This window comes from Sinohyriopsis cumingii, chromosome 8, assembly GCF_028554795.1.
Source record: "Sinohyriopsis cumingii isolate HCF-2022 chromosome 8, ASM2855479v2, whole genome shotgun sequence".
Classification (NCBI taxonomy): domain Eukaryota; kingdom Metazoa; phylum Mollusca; class Bivalvia; order Unionida; family Unionidae; genus Sinohyriopsis; species Sinohyriopsis cumingii.
The window spans coordinates 65,313,974-65,334,292 of record NC_142968.1 but is presented as its reverse complement, the minus strand read 5'-3'; the positions used below and the strand labels follow the sequence as shown (position 1 = coordinate 65,334,292).

At 35.6% G+C, this 20,319-nt stretch overlaps 1 protein-coding gene across 4 annotated transcripts in view; it reads left to right on the top strand.

The window, feature by feature from the left end:
• The window catches only part of LOC149793704 (nephrin-like), a 162,747-nt gene that overhangs the window by 69,284 nt on the left and 73,144 nt on the right, over window positions 1-20,319 (top strand). For all 4 annotated transcript variants that reach the window (XM_089967705.1, XM_089967704.1, XM_089967707.1 and 1 more), the window contains exons 3-5: window positions 2,993-3,695; window positions 13,475-13,765; window positions 14,217-14,522. In XM_089967705.1, coding sequence (XP_089823831.1) covers window positions 3,608-3,695; window positions 13,475-13,765; window positions 14,217-14,522 — 685 coding nt within the window. In that variant the 5' untranslated portion in view covers window positions 2,993-3,607. The remainder of the gene's footprint in view (window positions 1-2,992; window positions 3,696-13,474; window positions 13,766-14,216; window positions 14,523-20,319) is intronic.

Here is a 20,319-nt window from a genome sequence, read left to right as displayed (position 1 = left end):
AAAGCTTTCAAATGTAAACAACTACAGTAGGATAAAAGATAAAGATTTGCAAGAATAAGGTTTGAATTTAAACAGTTTTGTGAATATTGTTCCCACTTTCATAAACTTTGAGAGAGAAAAAATGAGCTTACACTTTGCGTTCAAATTATTTTGTCAGTTATGGTTGAACAATTGCATTATAACATTGTTATAACTAACAAGTTGTTATTTTTATAACTGAGATCGTGACTTTCATATATGCAGTATAGAAACTTTATACAGGAACAAATTCTTGAGTTGACAATACTTCGTAGAACTTCTCAGGACATATTTTGTTCTACCTTTTAACAAATGGTACGAAATCAAAATAAAAATGGATTGTATTGATGATAATCCATATGTTTACCAGCTTCTTTCAAACAAGTGTTGAATGCAATTATCTGATCATAATTTACAAATGAAACTCGTGCTGAATTTAAGCAGCAATTTTACTTTGAGAACATTTTATGAAAGCCATGGCCAGAATGTTTTTCCGGTTACAGTTATCTCTGTAGCAGATTGGACAAAATTTTATAAAGTGCACATTCTGTTGTTAATATCATGTTCAATAACATCCATAATAACAATTTTATTATTAATGGGTTTGTTTTAATACATGGATACTACATTCATAACATTATGTGTAACAGGTACCTTTATTTACCATGGATTCTTGATACATTGCCACATTTGTCTGGGCAATACTGTCACTTTACATGTCCACATTTATTTAGGCAATACAGTCATTGTACATTGCCACATTGTCTGGGAAACACTGGCATTGTTCATTGCCACATTTATCTGGGCAATACTGTCTTTGTACATTGTTACATTTATCTGGGCAATACTGTCATTGTACAGAAGAAAGAAAAATAAATTTTAGATTGGGTTCAGATGCACTTTTAGAGTGGGTTCAGATGCACTTTTAGAGTGAGTTCAGATGCATGTGTTTCCAAATGCTTCTAATGCCTCATGCCATTTTATGTATCAACTGACCAAATTTATTATTGACTTGTAATACATTTATATAAAGGATCCTCTAGACTGTAACTTGCGTTACCATATGTACTTGCTTATAAGACAATCCATCTGCAAATTGCACACAACCAGATATGCACACAACCAGATATGCACAGAACCAGATAACCAATCACATAACACACAGGCATATCTGGGTCTGTGCATTTTGTTGGTAGTGATCAGTAGAACAAACAATATAGGACCAAATCTGCAGGTGCATTATTCTACTGCACATCTGAATCTTTGTTGTTTGCAGATTGATTTGACTTATAAGCGAGTATATACTTTTTTTTTCTCTTTCTGGTTAAAATGCTTTTTCATCTATCACAGTAAGCTTGAATTTCAAAATTGATTACCTTCATCTTCAGTCAAATTTTAGGACCCAGCAAATTTTCATTTTTCATCAGTAGTATAAAAAAATTTTTTTTATAATAATGAGGCAGGATTTTATTTCATTACATTCACATCAGCTTCAGCAGCTCATAGTATGACATATATATATATATATATATATATATATATATATATATATATATATATATATATATATATATATATATATATATATATATATATATATATATTGTTAAAAGTCAAGTCCAGCTGCAAACAACATGGGTCCTAATAATGCAAGTACATAATGCACAAGCAGAATTTGATCTATATTGTTTCTTCACAGCTTCCTGCACATTATATGACAGCAGATCTGGATTTGTAAAGGTTGCAGTTGGACTTATGTGTGATAATTATGGTAATGTTAGTATTCAGGCAAAATTAATGAAAGCTTTGAGAAAAGAGTTTTTTCTTTCATAGTGAATGACCATTATGAACTGATATCAATTTTACAAATATATGTGTGTGCATCCGTGTGTGTGTGTGTGTGTGTTATTATCTAGCTTGGAAATGCATGTTGCTCTCCAAAGTTCTAGATGAACTCTTAGGAAATGGAACTTGCTCTTTGTAGATGCATGTATATTGTGTACTTATTGATAATTGTATAGTAGCATTTATACTGTTACAGGTATGAAGTCTTGGAAATCAATACCTGTATAAAGGTGGCTGAAAGACGGCCACTGGTTTTCTTCTCGAAAGTGCCATAAACAGCAGATTTGCATTTAATAATAAAGAGGACTTTGTTTAGCGCCTAATCTTTAGAAGCTCTGAGCAATTTACAGCAGTAGACAACACCTATAACATAATATAAAAAATATTGTTTTATTTTTCATTTATGTATAATCATCACTGGAGGAACAACAGGAAATCCTTTGTGCCCATCCAGCACTTACTTCAAATATTCCCCCAGTTTTTCATGGCTTGTCATACAACTTAGCAAATAGTATGGTTGTCACTTGAAGATATCAACAAATCACTGGTTTTGGCCAGTTAATGACCATTTGACTTGCACCTGGATGTGGTGTATCACAGTATATCTTGTGAAAAAAAGTAGCCTTACAAATTCTAATGGGTCATCTTGAAATTTGGTAAATGTTTGGTCATCTTTAGAGGATGTTCAGTATATGCTCACTTAAATATTGAAACCAACTGCAATATGTACAGACACAGATCTGCAGGTGCATAATGTACACTTTGTTAGGAGTAAGTAATCAGTAGAACAAACAACATAGACCCTGATCTCTAGGCGCATTTATGGATGTTCATTTGGGCAAAAGCTACCTGTCCTTACCTACCCAACACTTGTCTGGAATTGTGGTCAAATGGACTTTTTTTAATACTGTTACAATTACAGGATATTAGTCCAACAGATGAACTGTTGATTTCATTAATTTTAAATAAGTGACATCGTGAAAGAACTTAGGGTCATATTGCATGACTAGTTTATTACAAAGTGGGATTTGTAACAAATCATTTTGTAATGTACATATATTGGTTATGGCCCACTGAATTGAAATATACATGTAGTAGTAGTGTTCATAAAGTTTGCTTTTTTTTGCAGATTTCCAGAAAAGGAGTAACAATTTGACAAGTCTCCAATGACCTGAAGATTACTATAAAAAAATAAAGTCTGGTACATGACTTTACATTAAGTCAGTTAGATGGAAGATAACACAAGAGGTGTATAGATGGATTAACAGAAAATCTGAGAATTTATTCATCTGGGGATTATCTGATAATCAAGTGGACAATTAATAAAGGATTATGCTGTAACCATGATTATACAATTGTTGATGGATTATTCAGTGCAAAAACATGGTTCTACAATGCCTGAAGCAATTGACCATTTGTTTTCATCTGTATAGAAGATTAATTTTGCTAACAGTGTAGTTCTGGTAGCTGTTGTTTGATTATTAACCGAAGATTAGTGCTTTGTGAAGGCTCATGGGTTAATAGAAGTTGTGGAATATCATCAGAACTAACAGTTTCCTTGGGATACCAGAGTTGTGGATTTTCTTCAGGATACCCAGAATTGGGGATTTTCTGGGAGATATCCAAGTTGTAGATTGTTTTCCTTGTGGAAAGTTCAATACATAACATTATTGGATATGTACAATACTTTGTCACTACTATGCGACACATGGTATAAATGTAATCCACTGTGTTCTTGAGAAGGATGTGTAAAAGTAGCTGGTGTCATGCAGTTCCAGGGATTTGGAGCCTTTTGCAGCATGGATTATTTTTGGTGGTATACGTCTGTCACAGTAAGTAATTGTGTGTGTGTGTGTTTCATCATCCTCTTCACTATTTCATCCATATCTATAATTTCATTTAAAGCTTGTTGACCAATACTTTATTTCCTTGAAGAACATTGTAATGTAAAATCTGCATCCTTTAGAAATTTTTATTGATTTTCCATGGACTAAGCAGAAACAAGTATGTTGCTTTGTGATGTTTTTCAAGCAGTTTAAATCTCCAGAATTTTATAAACATAATTTTTTTTAAATTGCATTATTTTTTGTCTTGCCTGCAAAGCATGAGAATGACGGATACATTTTGAAATGATATTATCATTCTCACAACACCGAGCTTTCAGACACAATTTTACATACAGTCATAAAGTCTGATGGTTGTATTCATCTTGGAAGTGCTTCTCGCATGAGGCAAAAGTAATTCACAGTGATTTTTCATGTTCCTGAAACTAAATAATGTTTTGCATTAGCACAGTTTCTCAAAAAATAATCTGTGTATAGTGATTATAGTGATTCATTTGTTTTTATATTAGGGATATTTATTGCTTAGTGACCAACAGTTTAGGGCACATTGACCTACTTTACTTGCTCTATTCACTTTGAAAGATGTTTAGATTATGTCAAAGTGGAGCAGGCAAGACCAAGCATTCTGCAGAATTGTGTTGGAGTCATATTCAGTATGGCTGTCACAACAGCCATATTGAAAATCTATTGAATGGAAAATCACATTGACAGTGGGTTTCACTGCAAGACTTCTTATCATGTCCTTAACAAAAAGCAAAAGCATGCCTTTCAGACAGCTAACATGAACAATATGGTGGCCACATGAGTTATTTTAAAAATCTTGTTATTGCTACTACTTCTGATGAACAGAAAGTTATATTGATAAGGCAGTCTTGAAAATCTTATCTTAGATCTGTTGACACACACAGAATTGACAGTTCTCTAAGGCATCATTAAGTCCTACTTCCATTAGGACACACACACACACTTTTAATTTATTGTGCCCATTACAGTGTACTTGAAGTGTGGTCACTCTTTACATAACTTGGATGTAACTCAAATATATTTCAAATTTAGCTTTTATATGTCATTAGCTTCATGTTAGATCAATGACATATGACCATCAGTGGCCTAGTACATGTAGTTAGAGCGTCCACCTCAGATGCAGAAGGTCATGGATTCAAACCCTGGCCGAGTCATGCCACAGACTCATGAAAATGGTACTATCAGCTGCCTCACTAGGCGCTCAGCGTTAAAAGGTTAGTGTTAGGACTGGTCAGCCTGGTGTCAGGATAATATGACTGGTTGGGACATCATGCTCCATGTCTGCTGTATGATGCTGCAGTGCTAGACATCACTATAAACAGTTAAACTGTTGACATCATCGCGATATGACTGAAATTTTATTAAAGCTGTGTTAAAAAATCTAATTCACATGCACAGAACATTGGGTAGTAAAAATACCAAGTACAGATGCATACATTGACAGATTCAACAACTGGACAGATCAATGATCTCATTGCCAGCAGAAATTGAATTAAGTGATCCGAAGACTCATCCAGATGTTTTAGTTGAACTATAAAAGGCAATATAAGATGAAATTGAAGTCACTCCTAAGAAATTGACCAACACTATTGTAAAATGTTTACCTAAGTTCTACCTGTCTACCCATAATAAAGGGATCACAGTTTGAGCCAATAAAATCCAGCTTTACAGCCATATCAATACCCGATTTGAGACCAATTTCACAGGCTACTGGGTTTTACATCATTCAGATTGATGGATAGGTAGATAAAGGTCTTAGCCATTTATAAGTCTCCTTGGGGCGAAATAGGACTTGAAAGTTAGCATGTTGTAAAATGATGAAAATAATAGTCATCCTTTAGTGTATCTGAGCAACATTAAACAACTTTTGACCTTATGAGTAGACCGGTATGCAGTTGTAATATATTTCTAATTATATCAACATTGGAAATAATTTAAAAATAGATAATGATGATGATTCTGCCATGTATAACTACATAACAAAGTTGTATTTAATTTACTTGAATACTGGTAATTAACATCATGACTGAATAGCACCATAAACCCATGTTTTTATTGGTATAAATTTCTATGGCTTGTGCAAATAATTACAATTTTTTATTTGTAGTTTATGACAGGGGTCCTATTGTTTTCATAGTAGAAACACTCCTCATTTCTCAGTTGGTAGCATGTGTGAAATCTGTGAAAGGTCTTAGTTCACAAAAATAACGATTAAACAGTACCTAATTTTCCACCTTAATTATTAAAAAGATGTTAATTTTGCTGGGGCAGTGACAATTTTTAAAAAAAAGTGTATCCTACTGAGGATAAAATAAAGAAACATTGTAAATTATAGCTATCTGGTATAATTTTTTTGAGTTAATATTAAGGAGTACCTGTTTTTATTTTAGGAAGATGAAATAAACATTTTGATATTCCATAAATTTTATGACAAGTGGTATAATGGTGTGTGATAACATTTGTATGGTACATTATTGATTTTATCAACAGATCTGGTGGTCTAGTGGTTAAAGTGTCCACCTTGGATGCAAGAGATCATGGGTTCGAACCCTGTCCGAGTCATACCAAAGACTTGTAAAAATGGCACTAACAGCTGCCTCGCTTGGTGCTCAGCATTAAGTGGTTAGTATTAAAACTGGTCGGCCTGGTGTCAGGATAATAAGTCTGGTTGGACATCATTCTATATGTCTGCAGCATGATGCTTCAGTGCTAGACATCAATATAAACTTCCACACTGCAGACATCATAGCGATGACTGAGAAATGTTAAAGCTACATTAAAAATCCAAATCATACACACACACATTGGATTGATCCTGTAAAGTTTGTCAGCAGCATCTGTTTTGCCAAACAGGGGACATAATAGACTACAAATGGACATCTCTACAGCTTATCCCTACAAAAACTAACGCGAGTTTCAAGCTTTTTATCTATGCTGTCTTCCTCTTCAAATACCAGGGAGGCCCCAAGTGATCAAGTGGTTTAAAGTGCTCACCGTTACGGATACCTGCCATCTCACCTCTGTCTGTGTGGGTTCATGTCTTGGGCTCAGACATTGTTGGTATGTGTTAAAGCTTGCCAGTAGCTTCTTGTGGGTTAATGGTTCTTTCCAAGGTTTTCTGGAGTTTTCATCCATCGTTTATACTGGCTGCCATGTTTAGCCTCTCTTCTGCTGAAAAATGGCTTTAAACCTAACAACAACAACAACAATCTTCAAACACTATGCATACTAGTATAAGTGAAGTCCAACTGTGAAAGGCATACTCAGGTCTGCCATCACATGATATGTAGGCAGATTAGGGATCCTGTTATTTGTTCTGCTGGGGCCCCGAGTGGCTGAGTGGTCTAAAGCGCTCATTGTTCCGGATCACTGCCATCTCACCTCTGTCTGCGTGGGTTCGAGTCCAAGGCTCTGCTAGCGTGGGTACATGGGAAAGCTTGCCAGTAGCTTCTCGTGGGTCGGTGGTTCTTCCCTGGGTTTTCCAGGGTTATTCCTCCACCAGTTATACTGGCCGCCATGTATAGCCTATCTTGTGCTGAAAAATGGCGTTAAACCCTAGAACAACAACAACAACAACAATTTGTTCTGCTGATTACTGCTAACAAGTAACATAGACCCAGATGTCTTTGTGCATTATGTGATGGCATGTCTGGGTCTTTGGAGTTGGACTAGACTCAAATGCATGTACATATGGTACCTCAGATCATATAATGTTGTACTGTGTTTTGTTTCTTTCTCAGTACTTTCTTTTGTGTACTTCCTATATACTTAGCCCACTCCCATTTTAAAAATGTAAACCATTACTTTATTTTTTTACATATATTCAAAACCCTGAATGACCCGGATTTTGTCAGCCTAAACATTAAATAAACATTAATTAAATACAAAACAAAATATTTGGTGTTATTCAAAGTTGTATCTTAGGGTGATACCTGTATGTCAAAAATGTCAGCTAAGTTTGTCCAAATATGGAGTGGGAGTACTACATTCAGTGTTGTGACATGAGGTAGTGATTCATGATGTTCTTCTACAAGGGCCACTGCTAAACATAGCTATCGTGATGTTGAGTTGGGATTTGAATTGGCCAGTGGTCAGTTCTTGTGTAGTGGCAATTACTGACCTTCAATAGAGAGAGCTTCTTTAATCTTGTAATATAATATCACATGACTGATAATGCATAAATGATATGTATCTAATTTTCATTTTCATGCCTTCCCAGCTTTTTCAATTTATCTTGTCTTCAGTACTTGATTTATCCTTTATTACACCTCACAATCTTTCACAGCAATCTAAACCTTCGTTTAAATTTATCACGGAAACATATTTAAATTGGCAAAGGAGCATTTTCATTCTTTGAAATTCAGGAGTCCTGACTGTTGTGTATTGTATAGACGATGTAGTAATTTATAGTAAATGTCACGTAAATGGAACCAAAACGTAATGCTTCACTTACTGGTATACTGACAAATCTCAGGTAGCATAATGCCGTGTGTGCTGTTGGTTTGGTAATTACATACTACAGTGTTTGTGCTGTTTGATATTGAGGGTGAGAGTGAAGTACAACAGGTTATGCTAGTTAGCCACATGTACTTAAGACAAGAATATCCACATTATAAACACTATAATTTTTTAATTATATACATCCTATAATTAAATTTTATAGAATTGTATATAAATTACTTTCATTTAATAAAAAGATTGTTTTTGAATTCCTTTTCATAAAATTCCAGTGTAAATATGCAAATACTGTATATACTCGCTTATAAGATGACTCCAACGGCAAACTGCACAAACCCAGAACTACTGTTGCATAATGTGCTGGTGGATCTAGGTCTGTGCAGTTTGTTAGGAGTAATCAGTATCACAAACAACCATAGACCCTGATCTGCAACCACATTATGTTATGGCACATCAGGATCTTTGTTGTTGGTAATTTGACTCCACTTTTATAAGTGAGTTTATATGTATGTTTAAGGAAAAATCATGTTAAGATTATTTTTATTAGGGAATAGTTCGCAAGTGAATACTGTACGTGATGTCATATTTCATATTATTGTATCAAGGGATAGAGCAGCTGTGATGTCATGTTATTCAGGAACAAACTGGGTCTTGTATAGGCTTGATAACATCCAATAAATGCCTGAAGTTGCCCACTAAGTGGAAAATTTGCTAGATCATCCAAGTCATGCATTTGCATAGGAAGTCAGGGCTGGGTATATAATGACAACTTTTACCTAGATGATATATGTATGTGGATATGTATGCATCTCTGTATGTATAGTGTTTAATGGCATATCAATACATGCATGGCTATATTGTGCCAGGTAATAGTAACATAAAATATATAAAGGTTGAAATTTGCTACAGTCTCTTGGAAAATAAACCACTATGAAATAAGCAGATGTGTCTCCATGAAGAAGGGATTATGTTAACCTGCCAATCCAGACCTGCATGGATGAGGCAGTGATTTTATTTGCCTGCCCAGATAGATGTACATGTATGAGGCAGTGATTATGTTAGCCTGCCCATTCAGTCATGCATGCATGAGGCAGTGATTATCTTAGCCTGCCCATTCAGACTTGCATGCATGAGGCAGTGATTATCTTAGCCTGCCCATTCAGACATGCCTGCATGAGGCAGTCATTATCTTAGCCTGCCCATTCAGACTTGCATGCATGAGGCAGTGATTATGTTAGCCTGCCCATTCAGACATGCATGCATGAGGCAGTGATTATCTTAGCCTGCCCATTCAGACTTGCATGCATGAGGCAGTCATTATCTTAGCCTGCCCATTCAGACATGCCTGCATGAGGCAGTCATTATCTTAGCTTGCCCATTCAGACATGCATGCATGAGGCAGTGATTATGTTAGCCTGCCCATTCAGACATGCAGGCATGAGGCAGTGATTATGTTAGCCTGCCCATTCAGATTGGGGCTTTATTGTATCAATTCAAAATAACCCACAAATTATGAAAAAAGTAAGTCTGAGAATTAAGTGTGTCTGTGTGTTATTATCAACATCAATGTCAATATGAGACAAATGGGGATGTTTAATGGAACTGCTGGATCATGTCCATGGAAATGTAGTTTTGGCCCCTGGACCACAATTTAAAAACTATGGAGATTTCCACACTATAGCTGTGTACAACTTACTGGATGTGAAAAATAAGAATCTAGAGATGCAAGTGACATTTTCCCTGGAGTCATTGTACCTATATATAAATTTATATTTTCATGTCCAGTAAGTATGGCTGTAAAGTGGGGATCACAATAGTTTACAAGTTAGGACCCAGAGATCAAATAATAATGAACCCTAGGAACAATGTCATTTGCATTGGTAAATTTGTCTTTTCATGCTTAGTAAGTTTATGTGTGTGGCTACAGGATGTTATGACCCATGTCCAAGTCTTTGAATTTAAGAATAGCCTCTGGTTCTGTTCTTACCACCTGGGATCAGACTCAAAACTCACATGGGGGAGGGGGGGGGGCAAGGCTCAGGGATATGTATCAAAAACATAATTAATCATCAATTACAAACAACTAATTATCAATCATGAATTTTTATCAGATTCCCAACACAAGTTCAAACTTTGGAATATAAATTGGTGTTGTATGCATCTAAATTTGTGACCAATCCTGACCCCCCATTTTATGCACAGAGAGGGATAGGGTGCAGAGTTTTAAAGTTCAGAAGTTGGTGGTTGAAATGGGTTAGGCAATCAATGATACAACTACACTTCTTTGATTCAGCCCATGACTGATACAATAAACCCACCATATTGAGGTATAATTTTATTAGATATATGCACCAGACAACAACTTAGAGTTTCTCCTACCCTTTGACACAAACATTTTCATAAATGGATTACATACATTTAATTTCCTTTTAACACTCCTTGCCTGTCTATAACTTGAGCCACAGTTTAGTGATCAGATGATAAATTTTTAAGTTGTAAATCTCAAATTACTTTACACAGATCATTGTTACCTGGAGACAGCAACCTATTTAATATTTATCTTACCATATGTACATGCATATAAGACTGGACTGGTCCAACTGCAAACTGCACAGACCCAGATCTGTCATCACATAATGTACCATCAGGTCTGGGTCTGTACAGTGGGTAAGAGTAATCAGTAGAACAAATGGATCCCAATTTGCAGGTGCATTATGCTACAGCAGATCAGGATCTTTGTTGTTTGCAGTTTGACTTGTCTTATAAGTGAGTACATATGGTTCTATAAAGATTCTATATGTACGTGCACAGAAGATAGTTGGATTTTAAATGAATAAATAGACTAATGTTATCTTGTCATAATGTTCACATTCACTCGTTTTAGAACACATTTATACTAGAAGTCCAATTCAAGAAGACATTAAATAAACATGTTGGCATGTGCACAAATGACACTGCACTAAAATTATCATAGTCATTTTAGAACATGCATTACATAAAGAAAATTAGTAAAAATGACCGCAGTAAATTTACAAGTGAATTCACAATATTCACGTCATCCGTGATACACCATTGTGCTATTGGAAATAGAATCTGACATAAATAAAACATAAAATGAAACAACTATTCACATGCATATATATGTGTATGTGTATATATGTGTATGTGAAAGCAGAATTTAGGTTTCAAACTGGTACTTTGGGGTTTTATTCCTATGTTTTGCTCCTGTCTCTCTCCCACTGTCTCTGTCTGTCTGTCTGTCTTTCTCTTTTTCTCTCTCTCTTACACACCACATTCCTCATTTAGCATCAGTTATTTTTATGTCAGGACATGAAAAACTTGTACAAACTTTTTCCAATCCTGAAAAATCACAAATTTGGATTAAGGCAAATATAATGCAAATTATATGAAATACTTGGATATTTTCCCCATGTTATTAAGACAAGAATCAATTATTTCCACAAACTTACTAAAATAACAAAGTCACATCCATTTTTTTCTTAAATAATTATTTCACCCACCAAGCATACAACCTATCTACTGTGTTGCTGTAGATAATTTTAACTTGGTCATGCTGTCTTTTTTATTGACTAGATCATTACAGCTTAAAGCAAATTGTAAAACAACCCACAGGAAAACTTAATTTGATGTGGGGAGTATCTATGTACCATTGCATACAGGGAATCAGCTTTTATGACCCTACCCTAAATAATAAGGTGTATATGTGTGATAAATATATACACTTCATACAGAGAAAAGGTAATTCAGGATGGCTCAGATGGCTGTGTGATCTTAAAGCATGAAATCAGCTTTTTTATAACAGATAATACAATTAGGGCAGGTGTTGCAAAAAATGCTACATTTCTATTGGCTAGTAATAATTTAGAAATTATTTTCTGATCAAAGAAGCTGACCAAGATATATCTCTTCTAGTTTAAATTTTTGCGTGTGTTGAAAAATTGTCTGTAGTACAAATTAATAATTTCTTTGTCTTTTGCATTTTTTTTACATTGGGATTTTCTGATGCAATGATAAGTGATTGCACCTTAATTATGCATTTCCTGATATTGTATATTTTATGTAATTTTCCTTAAGGTGGTTTCGCTGTAATTGATGCATCAAAATCACAGTATTTTTTGCAATTTATGTAGTATAACACAACACAGGCTCCAACTATATATGGCAAGAGTAAATTGAACATTTCTTCTCTTTATACACTCGTAAATTGTTAATAATTTAACTCCAGTGTAATGCAAGTTGTTTAAAAAGTTATTTATTATCATAATAATATTCAGTAAATATAAAAGACAGAAAAGAGAAGAATAACTTTCAATTTGTTCTGGAGATTCAGCCTATATGGTGATAAATTTATGCAATGATGCAATCTTTGTTTGGCAGTTCACTTCTCACATGTACATTTTACAGTTTATATATGTGATTACTGGTAGTTTGTGGTAGATATCATGTCGAAGACAGTTCTTGTGATAGAGTATCAATATCCAGCTCTAAATTCTCCTATTGATAAATAACTGAATATACTTTTTTCTATTAATTGGGTGCAATTGCAAACTGCTTATGCAGAGATCTGCAAGCCATCACATGACACACCAACAGATCTGGGTCTGTGAAGTTAGGAATAATCAGAAAAGAAGCAACATATTTACTGCATATATTGGGACAAAATAAAATAATTCTTTCTTTCTGTCCCAGAACTTATGGTGAAACTTTTATCACCTAGGTCCCAAGAGTTAAGAAATTAAATAAATTTGTGTTGAATTTGTGCACTTCCCATCCCCACTACACATTGCAATAAAAAAAATAAACATAACACTAATAAAATTCTGTAGTACTCAAGTGTGCTGCAATGTATCACACCATCAACATTGTAGCAACACCCAAGTGCAGATATATTGACAGGAGTAATCAGGCCCATATTTGATGACATGAATATTAATTCTCTACCTTCAGATTTGTGTCTTCATTTAAAAAAAAAAAAAAGAAATTGTGTTCATATGGAAAAAAATCATTAAAATCTCCCAGTGAATTTAGTTAATGTTGATTTTAGCTTAAGCATTATCATATTCAGCACTTAATGATTCATAAATGTAAAAATTTTACTAGCTTTTCTAAAGATTTGAATTGTCCTTTTTCCTTCTTTGGTATAATGCTTGTATTTTTAAGACTTTACTGTGAAATATGGGGTTTTGAGATTTGATAATTTATTAAATCTCTTATTAAAGATAAAGCTGGTACATGTGTTTTTAAAGTATTTGTCCATTTTACAGTAACTGCAGGAGTAGAATGGATTAAGCAGCCCCATGATACAGAGGTGGTGAAAGGACAGACTGCCACACTGGAATGCCAAGTTCGTGACAGGGGAATGCTTACTGTTCTGTGGAATAAAGGAGGAAATGTTATTTTCATAAACAACCAGAGTAATGCTGGAGTTGACCCAAGATATAAGATTTTGGGTGAATTTAATCTCGTTATAGAAAATGCCACAGAAGGAGATGATGCCTTCTTTAGTTGTATTGTGTTCAGTTTTGATACAGTTCAAGTAAAATTGACTGTTTTATGTAAGTATATCAGTTGCATTCAGTTTTCTTTATTTCACTAGAACTTACTGTGTAAACATTTTGGTTTGTACTGTTTTGATTGTTTTTATATAAAAAAATTCACTCAACTTTTCCTTTGTTTTAAAAGTTATGCAAGGGAAACAACTCAATTTTAACTAATATAGCAACAACTGTAACTATTGAGTAATTTCCCTTAATCTATGTTAAATACATGTGAACTTTGCAAAGAGGGAGCGTCTAAGGTTATTGAATATTTGACTCCTTTATGTTTTAAATTACTATTTTAAAGCCAGAATGTTTACAAACTTTAGATTTGAAAACTTGTATCAGTTATTTTACGTGATTGTATTAATTGCAGGTAGAACAAAGGGATAAATATTAATAAATTTGCAACTACTACTACTAGTACGTATTATTATTATTATTATTATTATTATTATTTCCATTTCAGTGTTACCAGGGGACCCTGTGATAGCAAGGAACCCTTTAAATGATGTATATACTGAAAATTCTGTGATATCTTTAAATTGCTCATCAATGGGTGGAAATCCTGACCCAACAATAGTGTGGTATAGAAATGGACAAGTTTTGTCTGGTGCTATTTTTTCTCCACCAAGTCAGCCAAAAGGGACATCATCTAGTCAGATTGCTGTGACATTAGAAAGAACCGATAACGGAGCTAACTTTACATGTGTAGTGTTTAACAAAGCCAATCAGAACCAGCCTAAAGTCAAAACACAGTTTCTTGATGTGCAATGTGAGTATGAACTTTTTTTGTTTTATTGAATTTATTTTCATTTATGTAACAATTTTAAATGTCATTTTAACAGTTTCTTTACATATTCATGTGAAAACTGAAACTTGAATATTTTTTCAATTTCATTTTGATTTTGATGATCTGACTTTGCCGACAATACATTTTTATTGTATTGATTAAAAATGTTCAGAAAATATCTCTCTTTCTCTCTCTCTCTCTCTCTCCATTCCCACCCCACCCACCCCAACCAATAATTTTGTGTTGTCCATCATCTGTTTGTCATGCTTTTCTGCAAAAGGATATCAAATTTGATATTTAGATGCCACAGGTGTGTCACAAGACTCAAAGTAGGGTTTTCAGGACAATACTGTTCAGTTTTGTTGAGCCCTTCATAATGAGAAAGGAGACAGCAGTCATTTCTACAGCACAGACAGCATTGCCATCAACAGTTAGGGTTTTGGGTAAAGTTTTCAGTCTGATTATATCTTCTAAACCCATTACTTGGCATAAACAATTAAGAAGACAATTCATTCAAAGACATGCTTTCTCACTCCTTTTGACCTTGAAATCAGGGTCACAAGCATAGAAAATTTGTGTTCAGGTTTCGATCAATGTTATTCATTTATGTATGTTTCCTGAACCTGTCAATTGATTTTTCTCATTCTTTCCTTGACATATTATAAACCTAAGACCATTCAATTTGCATTGTGTTCACTTTCCCTTGTGAGACTGTCCTAAAGTTGATCTTGAGGTTTTGGTTCAAGTTTTTTCATTGCTTATATTTCCTAAACTTGTAAGTATGTTTGAGCAAAAATGACTTGAAATAGAGAAATGAAGGTTGTCATGATGAGGATGGGTTTGAATTTGAGTCGTTTATGGTCATTTAACTATGTACATGTAAACTTTGGCATGCGTAGCTTGTTGTAACATGTAGATTACCGTATATACTCATCTTTAAGTCAGAGCCAGCCACATAGATCAAGACCTGTCGCATAATACACAGGCAGATCTTGATATGTGTAATTTGTGTTGGACTTGTCAATGGAGCAAAGAACACAGACTCTGATTTTTTGTTGCATCATACTATGACAGACCAGGGTAGGTGTTATTTGTGTAGGACTTGTCGATAGAGCAAAGAACACAGACTCTGATTTTTTGTTGCATCATACTCTGACAGACCAGGGTAGGTGTTATTTGTGTAGGACTTGTCAGTGGAGCAAAGAACACAGACTCTTATTTTTTGTTGCAACATACTCTGACAGACCAGGGTAGGTGTTATTTGTGTAAGACTTGTCAATAAAGCAAAGAACACAGACTGATTTTTTGTTGCATCATACTCTGACAGACCAGGGTAGGTGTTATTTGCAGTTGGACCTGACTTATATGCAGGTATATACGGTACCTGAGTATTTTTGGGGTAATCATATCATTTTTTTAAATTTTGTTTACAGATGTTATAACTTTTTAAAGTTTGACATTTGTTACAAAACATTGTAAGCAAGATCACCATATTTACTAGTTAGATCCAAGTGCAAATGGCATAGAACCAGATCCGCTGTCACATTATGGTTTGGCTTAATTGTATTATTATGTCAATTAGGTGACTAGCTTTTTAGATCATTGCAGCAATTTTTCTATTTTTAAACACTTTTTGGAGCTTTGTACTTTAAAAAAACATTTGGCATGCAAGTTTGTAGGCGTATGTATTAGAATTTTGCCCATGATAGCAATTTTTCAACATTTGAGAATTTTTCACCTATAAATGTTTTGATGTGCAGTGTTTATACAAACACATTATTTTCACATAAACAGCCTTGTTATCATCTGTCAGACATCCACTTACAACACAAAAGTCAAGCTCCTGGATGGTTGAATAAAGATCATAACATGAGAAATAGAAGTTAAACATCTTCAGAATAGAAAGGTCTAAGTAGAAAGTCAAAATATGTGCACAGTTAGTTCTGAGATTTATTTTTAGGCCAAACAAATATTTGTTTCCTATTGCACCAGTTTTAAAATTAGGGTAGGTATGTCGTTTTTTATATACATTATCATTTGTTGACCTTCAGGGCTTGATGAAGTCGATCTGTGCTGCACTTTGTTGATGGGTCCTCATGTGGCTGATGAGTCCGATATGAGATGCGCATGCCCTGGAGCAGTGTGTACACATGAGGCATGGGTTGGTTCATGACATTTAGGCCTTCCTACGTTCCCTGGTGTTGGCGACTTTTGTTCTGCAGGCATCCTCAAAAGTTTTGCACCCATTACTAACAGCTGCATGACAGCCAGGTCCATCCTTGGCACATGACTCGAGGTTTGTCACAGATATCGAGCAGCATCTCAGGCTGTCCTTGATGGAGTCTTTGAATCTTTTCTTTGGAAGACCGATTTTTCTGTGTCTACTAGATAGAGCTTCATACAAAATCTGATGTGGCATTTGAGACTCCTCCATACAGATGACATGAACCATCCACGAAGTTGGCCTCTCATGACTATCGCCTTGATACTGTTTAAGCCTGCTCTATCCAGCACTTCTACGTTCGACACTCTGTCTTGCCATCTGGTGCCCATAATCCAGCTCAGGGCTCTCATATGGAAGCTTGCTTGATGTGCTTCTTGTATGTTGTCCAGGTCTCACATCCATATAGAAGGCTTGTTAACACATGCTTTATATACCTTTATCTTGGTGGACAGTTTGATACTCCTGTGATTCAACACACAAGAGCAGAGATGTCTTAATGATTGACTGGTGCTGCTAATGCATGCCATTATCTCTTTGTCTAGCGATCCATCAGAAGAAATGATGCTCCAAGGTACTTGAAATGATCAACAGCTTTCAGTTGGGTGTTTTTGATAGGCAGTTGGGGGATGAGCTGTGGTGCCTGGGACAGGTTGGTGAAGTACCTGTCTTGTTCAGACTGATAGTGAGTCCAAAAAGCCTCGAGGCTTCCATGAAGTGAGTAACGATGATCTGGAGATCTGCTTCCATGTGTGCCTTGAGAGCACAGTCATCCATGAAAAGTGCTTCAAGAATAAGTTTCTTCATTATTTTGGACTGGGCATTCAGTCAACAAAGGTTGAAGAGAGAACCATCCAGTCTGTACTTCATGTACACTCGTTTCTGGAGATCATATGTAGCATAGTTCAGGACATGTGAAGAATAGGTTGAATAATACTGGGGCGAGAACTCAACCCTGCTTCACACCATTAGAAACGTTGAATGGCTTAGAGACATTCCCATTGTAAAGAACGAGTGCTGTCATGGAAAAGTTGGATAATCCTAATGAACTTCCTAGGGCAACTGAGTTGTGCTAAGATGACCCATAGTGCATATCTGTTGACATATCGAAGGCTTTTGTGAGGTTTATGAAGACACTGTAGAAGTTCATGTTTTGTTCAATGCACTTTTCCTGTATTTGTCTCACTGTGAAGATAATGTCGATCGTGCTCCAATCTGGTCTGAAGCCACATTGGGCCTCAGGCAGTATGACTTTTGAGACATTACCGACCAGACGCGTGCCATAATCTTGCCTGCAATTGACAAGAGTGATATGCCTTGATAGTTGCTGCAGTCAGCTTTGTTCCCTTTGTTTTTGTAAAAGGTGACAATCATTGCATCTTTGAACTCCTGTGGCATGGACTCCTCCTCCCAAATGATGATCAGGATGCTGTACAGTGCCTCAAGTACCTTAGGGCCAGCTGCTTTGGAGTGTTCAAACAGGAATTCCATCCGCACCTGGTGCCTTGCCAGAGCTGATCATTTTGATGGCTCGCTGGACTTCTTCCATGGTAGGGGGCAAGTCCAGGTCCGAGATAGTTGGCTTTGGGACAATTCCGTCTAACGCTTCAGAGTCTGTGGTGGAGGGCATGTTCAGTAGGTTGGAGACGTGTTCCTTCTGCCTTTCAGTGATACTCTCTTTGTCCTTGAGCAGAGTGGTCCCATCAGAAGAGATTGGCTGGGTGCTGCAGGCTTTCAGTGGTCGATGGACATCTTTTGGGGACCTGAAAAACTCAATAAGATGCATGAATCAGTTTTGGGAATTGTTATTATTTTTTAATTTTTTATCCTGGGGAAATAAGTGCTTGGGTCAGCAATGAAAAACAGTGCCTTATATCAAATATTTCTTTGTCATGTTGGTTGATTACAGATTAATAAGACTTGACTGTGCATGCTGTATTTACCAGTGTATAGCATGCATCTGATGTCAAACATGTATTTATAATGTTGGTCATTGACAGATTAATGACCCTTGACTATGCATACTGTTTTTACCAGGTGGCTGATTAAGAAGACTTATTGACTCTACATACTGTATTTATCAAATATTATAGCATGCTCCCAAATATGGAAAACCTACACCCAGACCTGCCATAACATAATGTACTGACTGACCAGGTTATATCTGAAATTGTTTGTAAATAAACTTCCTATTCCCAGATATGCCATCATAGAAGATACAGACAGATCTGGCTTTTCTTGAAATCATGGGTAGAATAAACATAGTAGATCTTTGGTGACCGAATTCTCTGCCAGATGTGATTATACCAGAAACATTTGGTAAAAATTAATATCCTGCACCCAGATATGCCATGACAGAATGCACAGCAGATCTGGCTGTACTTGAAATCATGGGTGAACACTGATCACAGAATATGTTGACAGATATGACTGTACCTGAAATGTGTGTATATGTGTGTGTGATTTGGAATTTTATTTTTTCAGTTATATCACTACACTGTCTGCAATATGGCAGTTTATAGTGATGTCTAGTACTTGGGCATCATGCCGCAGACACGTAGCATTATGTCCCACCCAGTCACATTATTCTGACACAAATTGACCAGTCTGAACACTAACCTCTTAATGCTGAGCACCTAGCAAGGCAGCTGTTAGTACCATCTTTATAAGTCTTTGGTATGATTCGGCAAGGGTTTAAACCTGCAACCTCCTGCATCCAAAGTGGACACTCTAACCACTAGGCCACCAAAGCAGTCATTTACCTCAAATAATGGGTTAAATTAACTTCCTAGACCCAGAGCTGGCTTTTCCTGCAATCATGAATAAACATCCCAGACCCAGATCTGACATTGTTTGAATGCACTAGCAGATCTGATTCTATCTGAGATGATTGTAAGAATTAACATTTTAGACTCAGATTTACCAGCACAGAATGCACTGATAGATCTGGTTCAGCCTGATATCATCATCAGAATAAATGTCCTAGACCCAAGTTTGCCACCATAAAATTCACTGACAAATTTGAGTATACCTAAAAACCATGATAGAATCTAAATTCTTTATCAGCTGTCACAGAAAGCAATGATAGATACTGAGTGGAATTTACATCCTAGACATAGATCTGCCATGACAGAATGCACTGACAGATTTGGTTCTTCCTGAAATTATGGGCAGAATGAAAATCTTAGACCCAGATCTACCTTAAGTTTACAGAATGCTTTGGCTTCTGGCTTTTCCCACAATCAGGATCTGGTTTTACCTGAATCTTGGGTAGAATTTACATCATAGATAGAGTTCTGCAATCAGAGAATTTGATGACATTTTTTATTATGCAAGAAATCATCCAAGGAATAACATCATAGACCCAGATCTGGCTTTGTCTAAAATTGTCAATAGAAAGAATATCCTAGACCCATGTCCTGCTGTTCTGAAATCATCATTAGAATAAACATCATAGATCCACATCTGCCAGAAACTTCTGGGATGGCAGATCATGATGTACAATGTTAGCACTTAGGTATGTGTTCATATAATACTTCCAAAAACTGTTATTAAGCA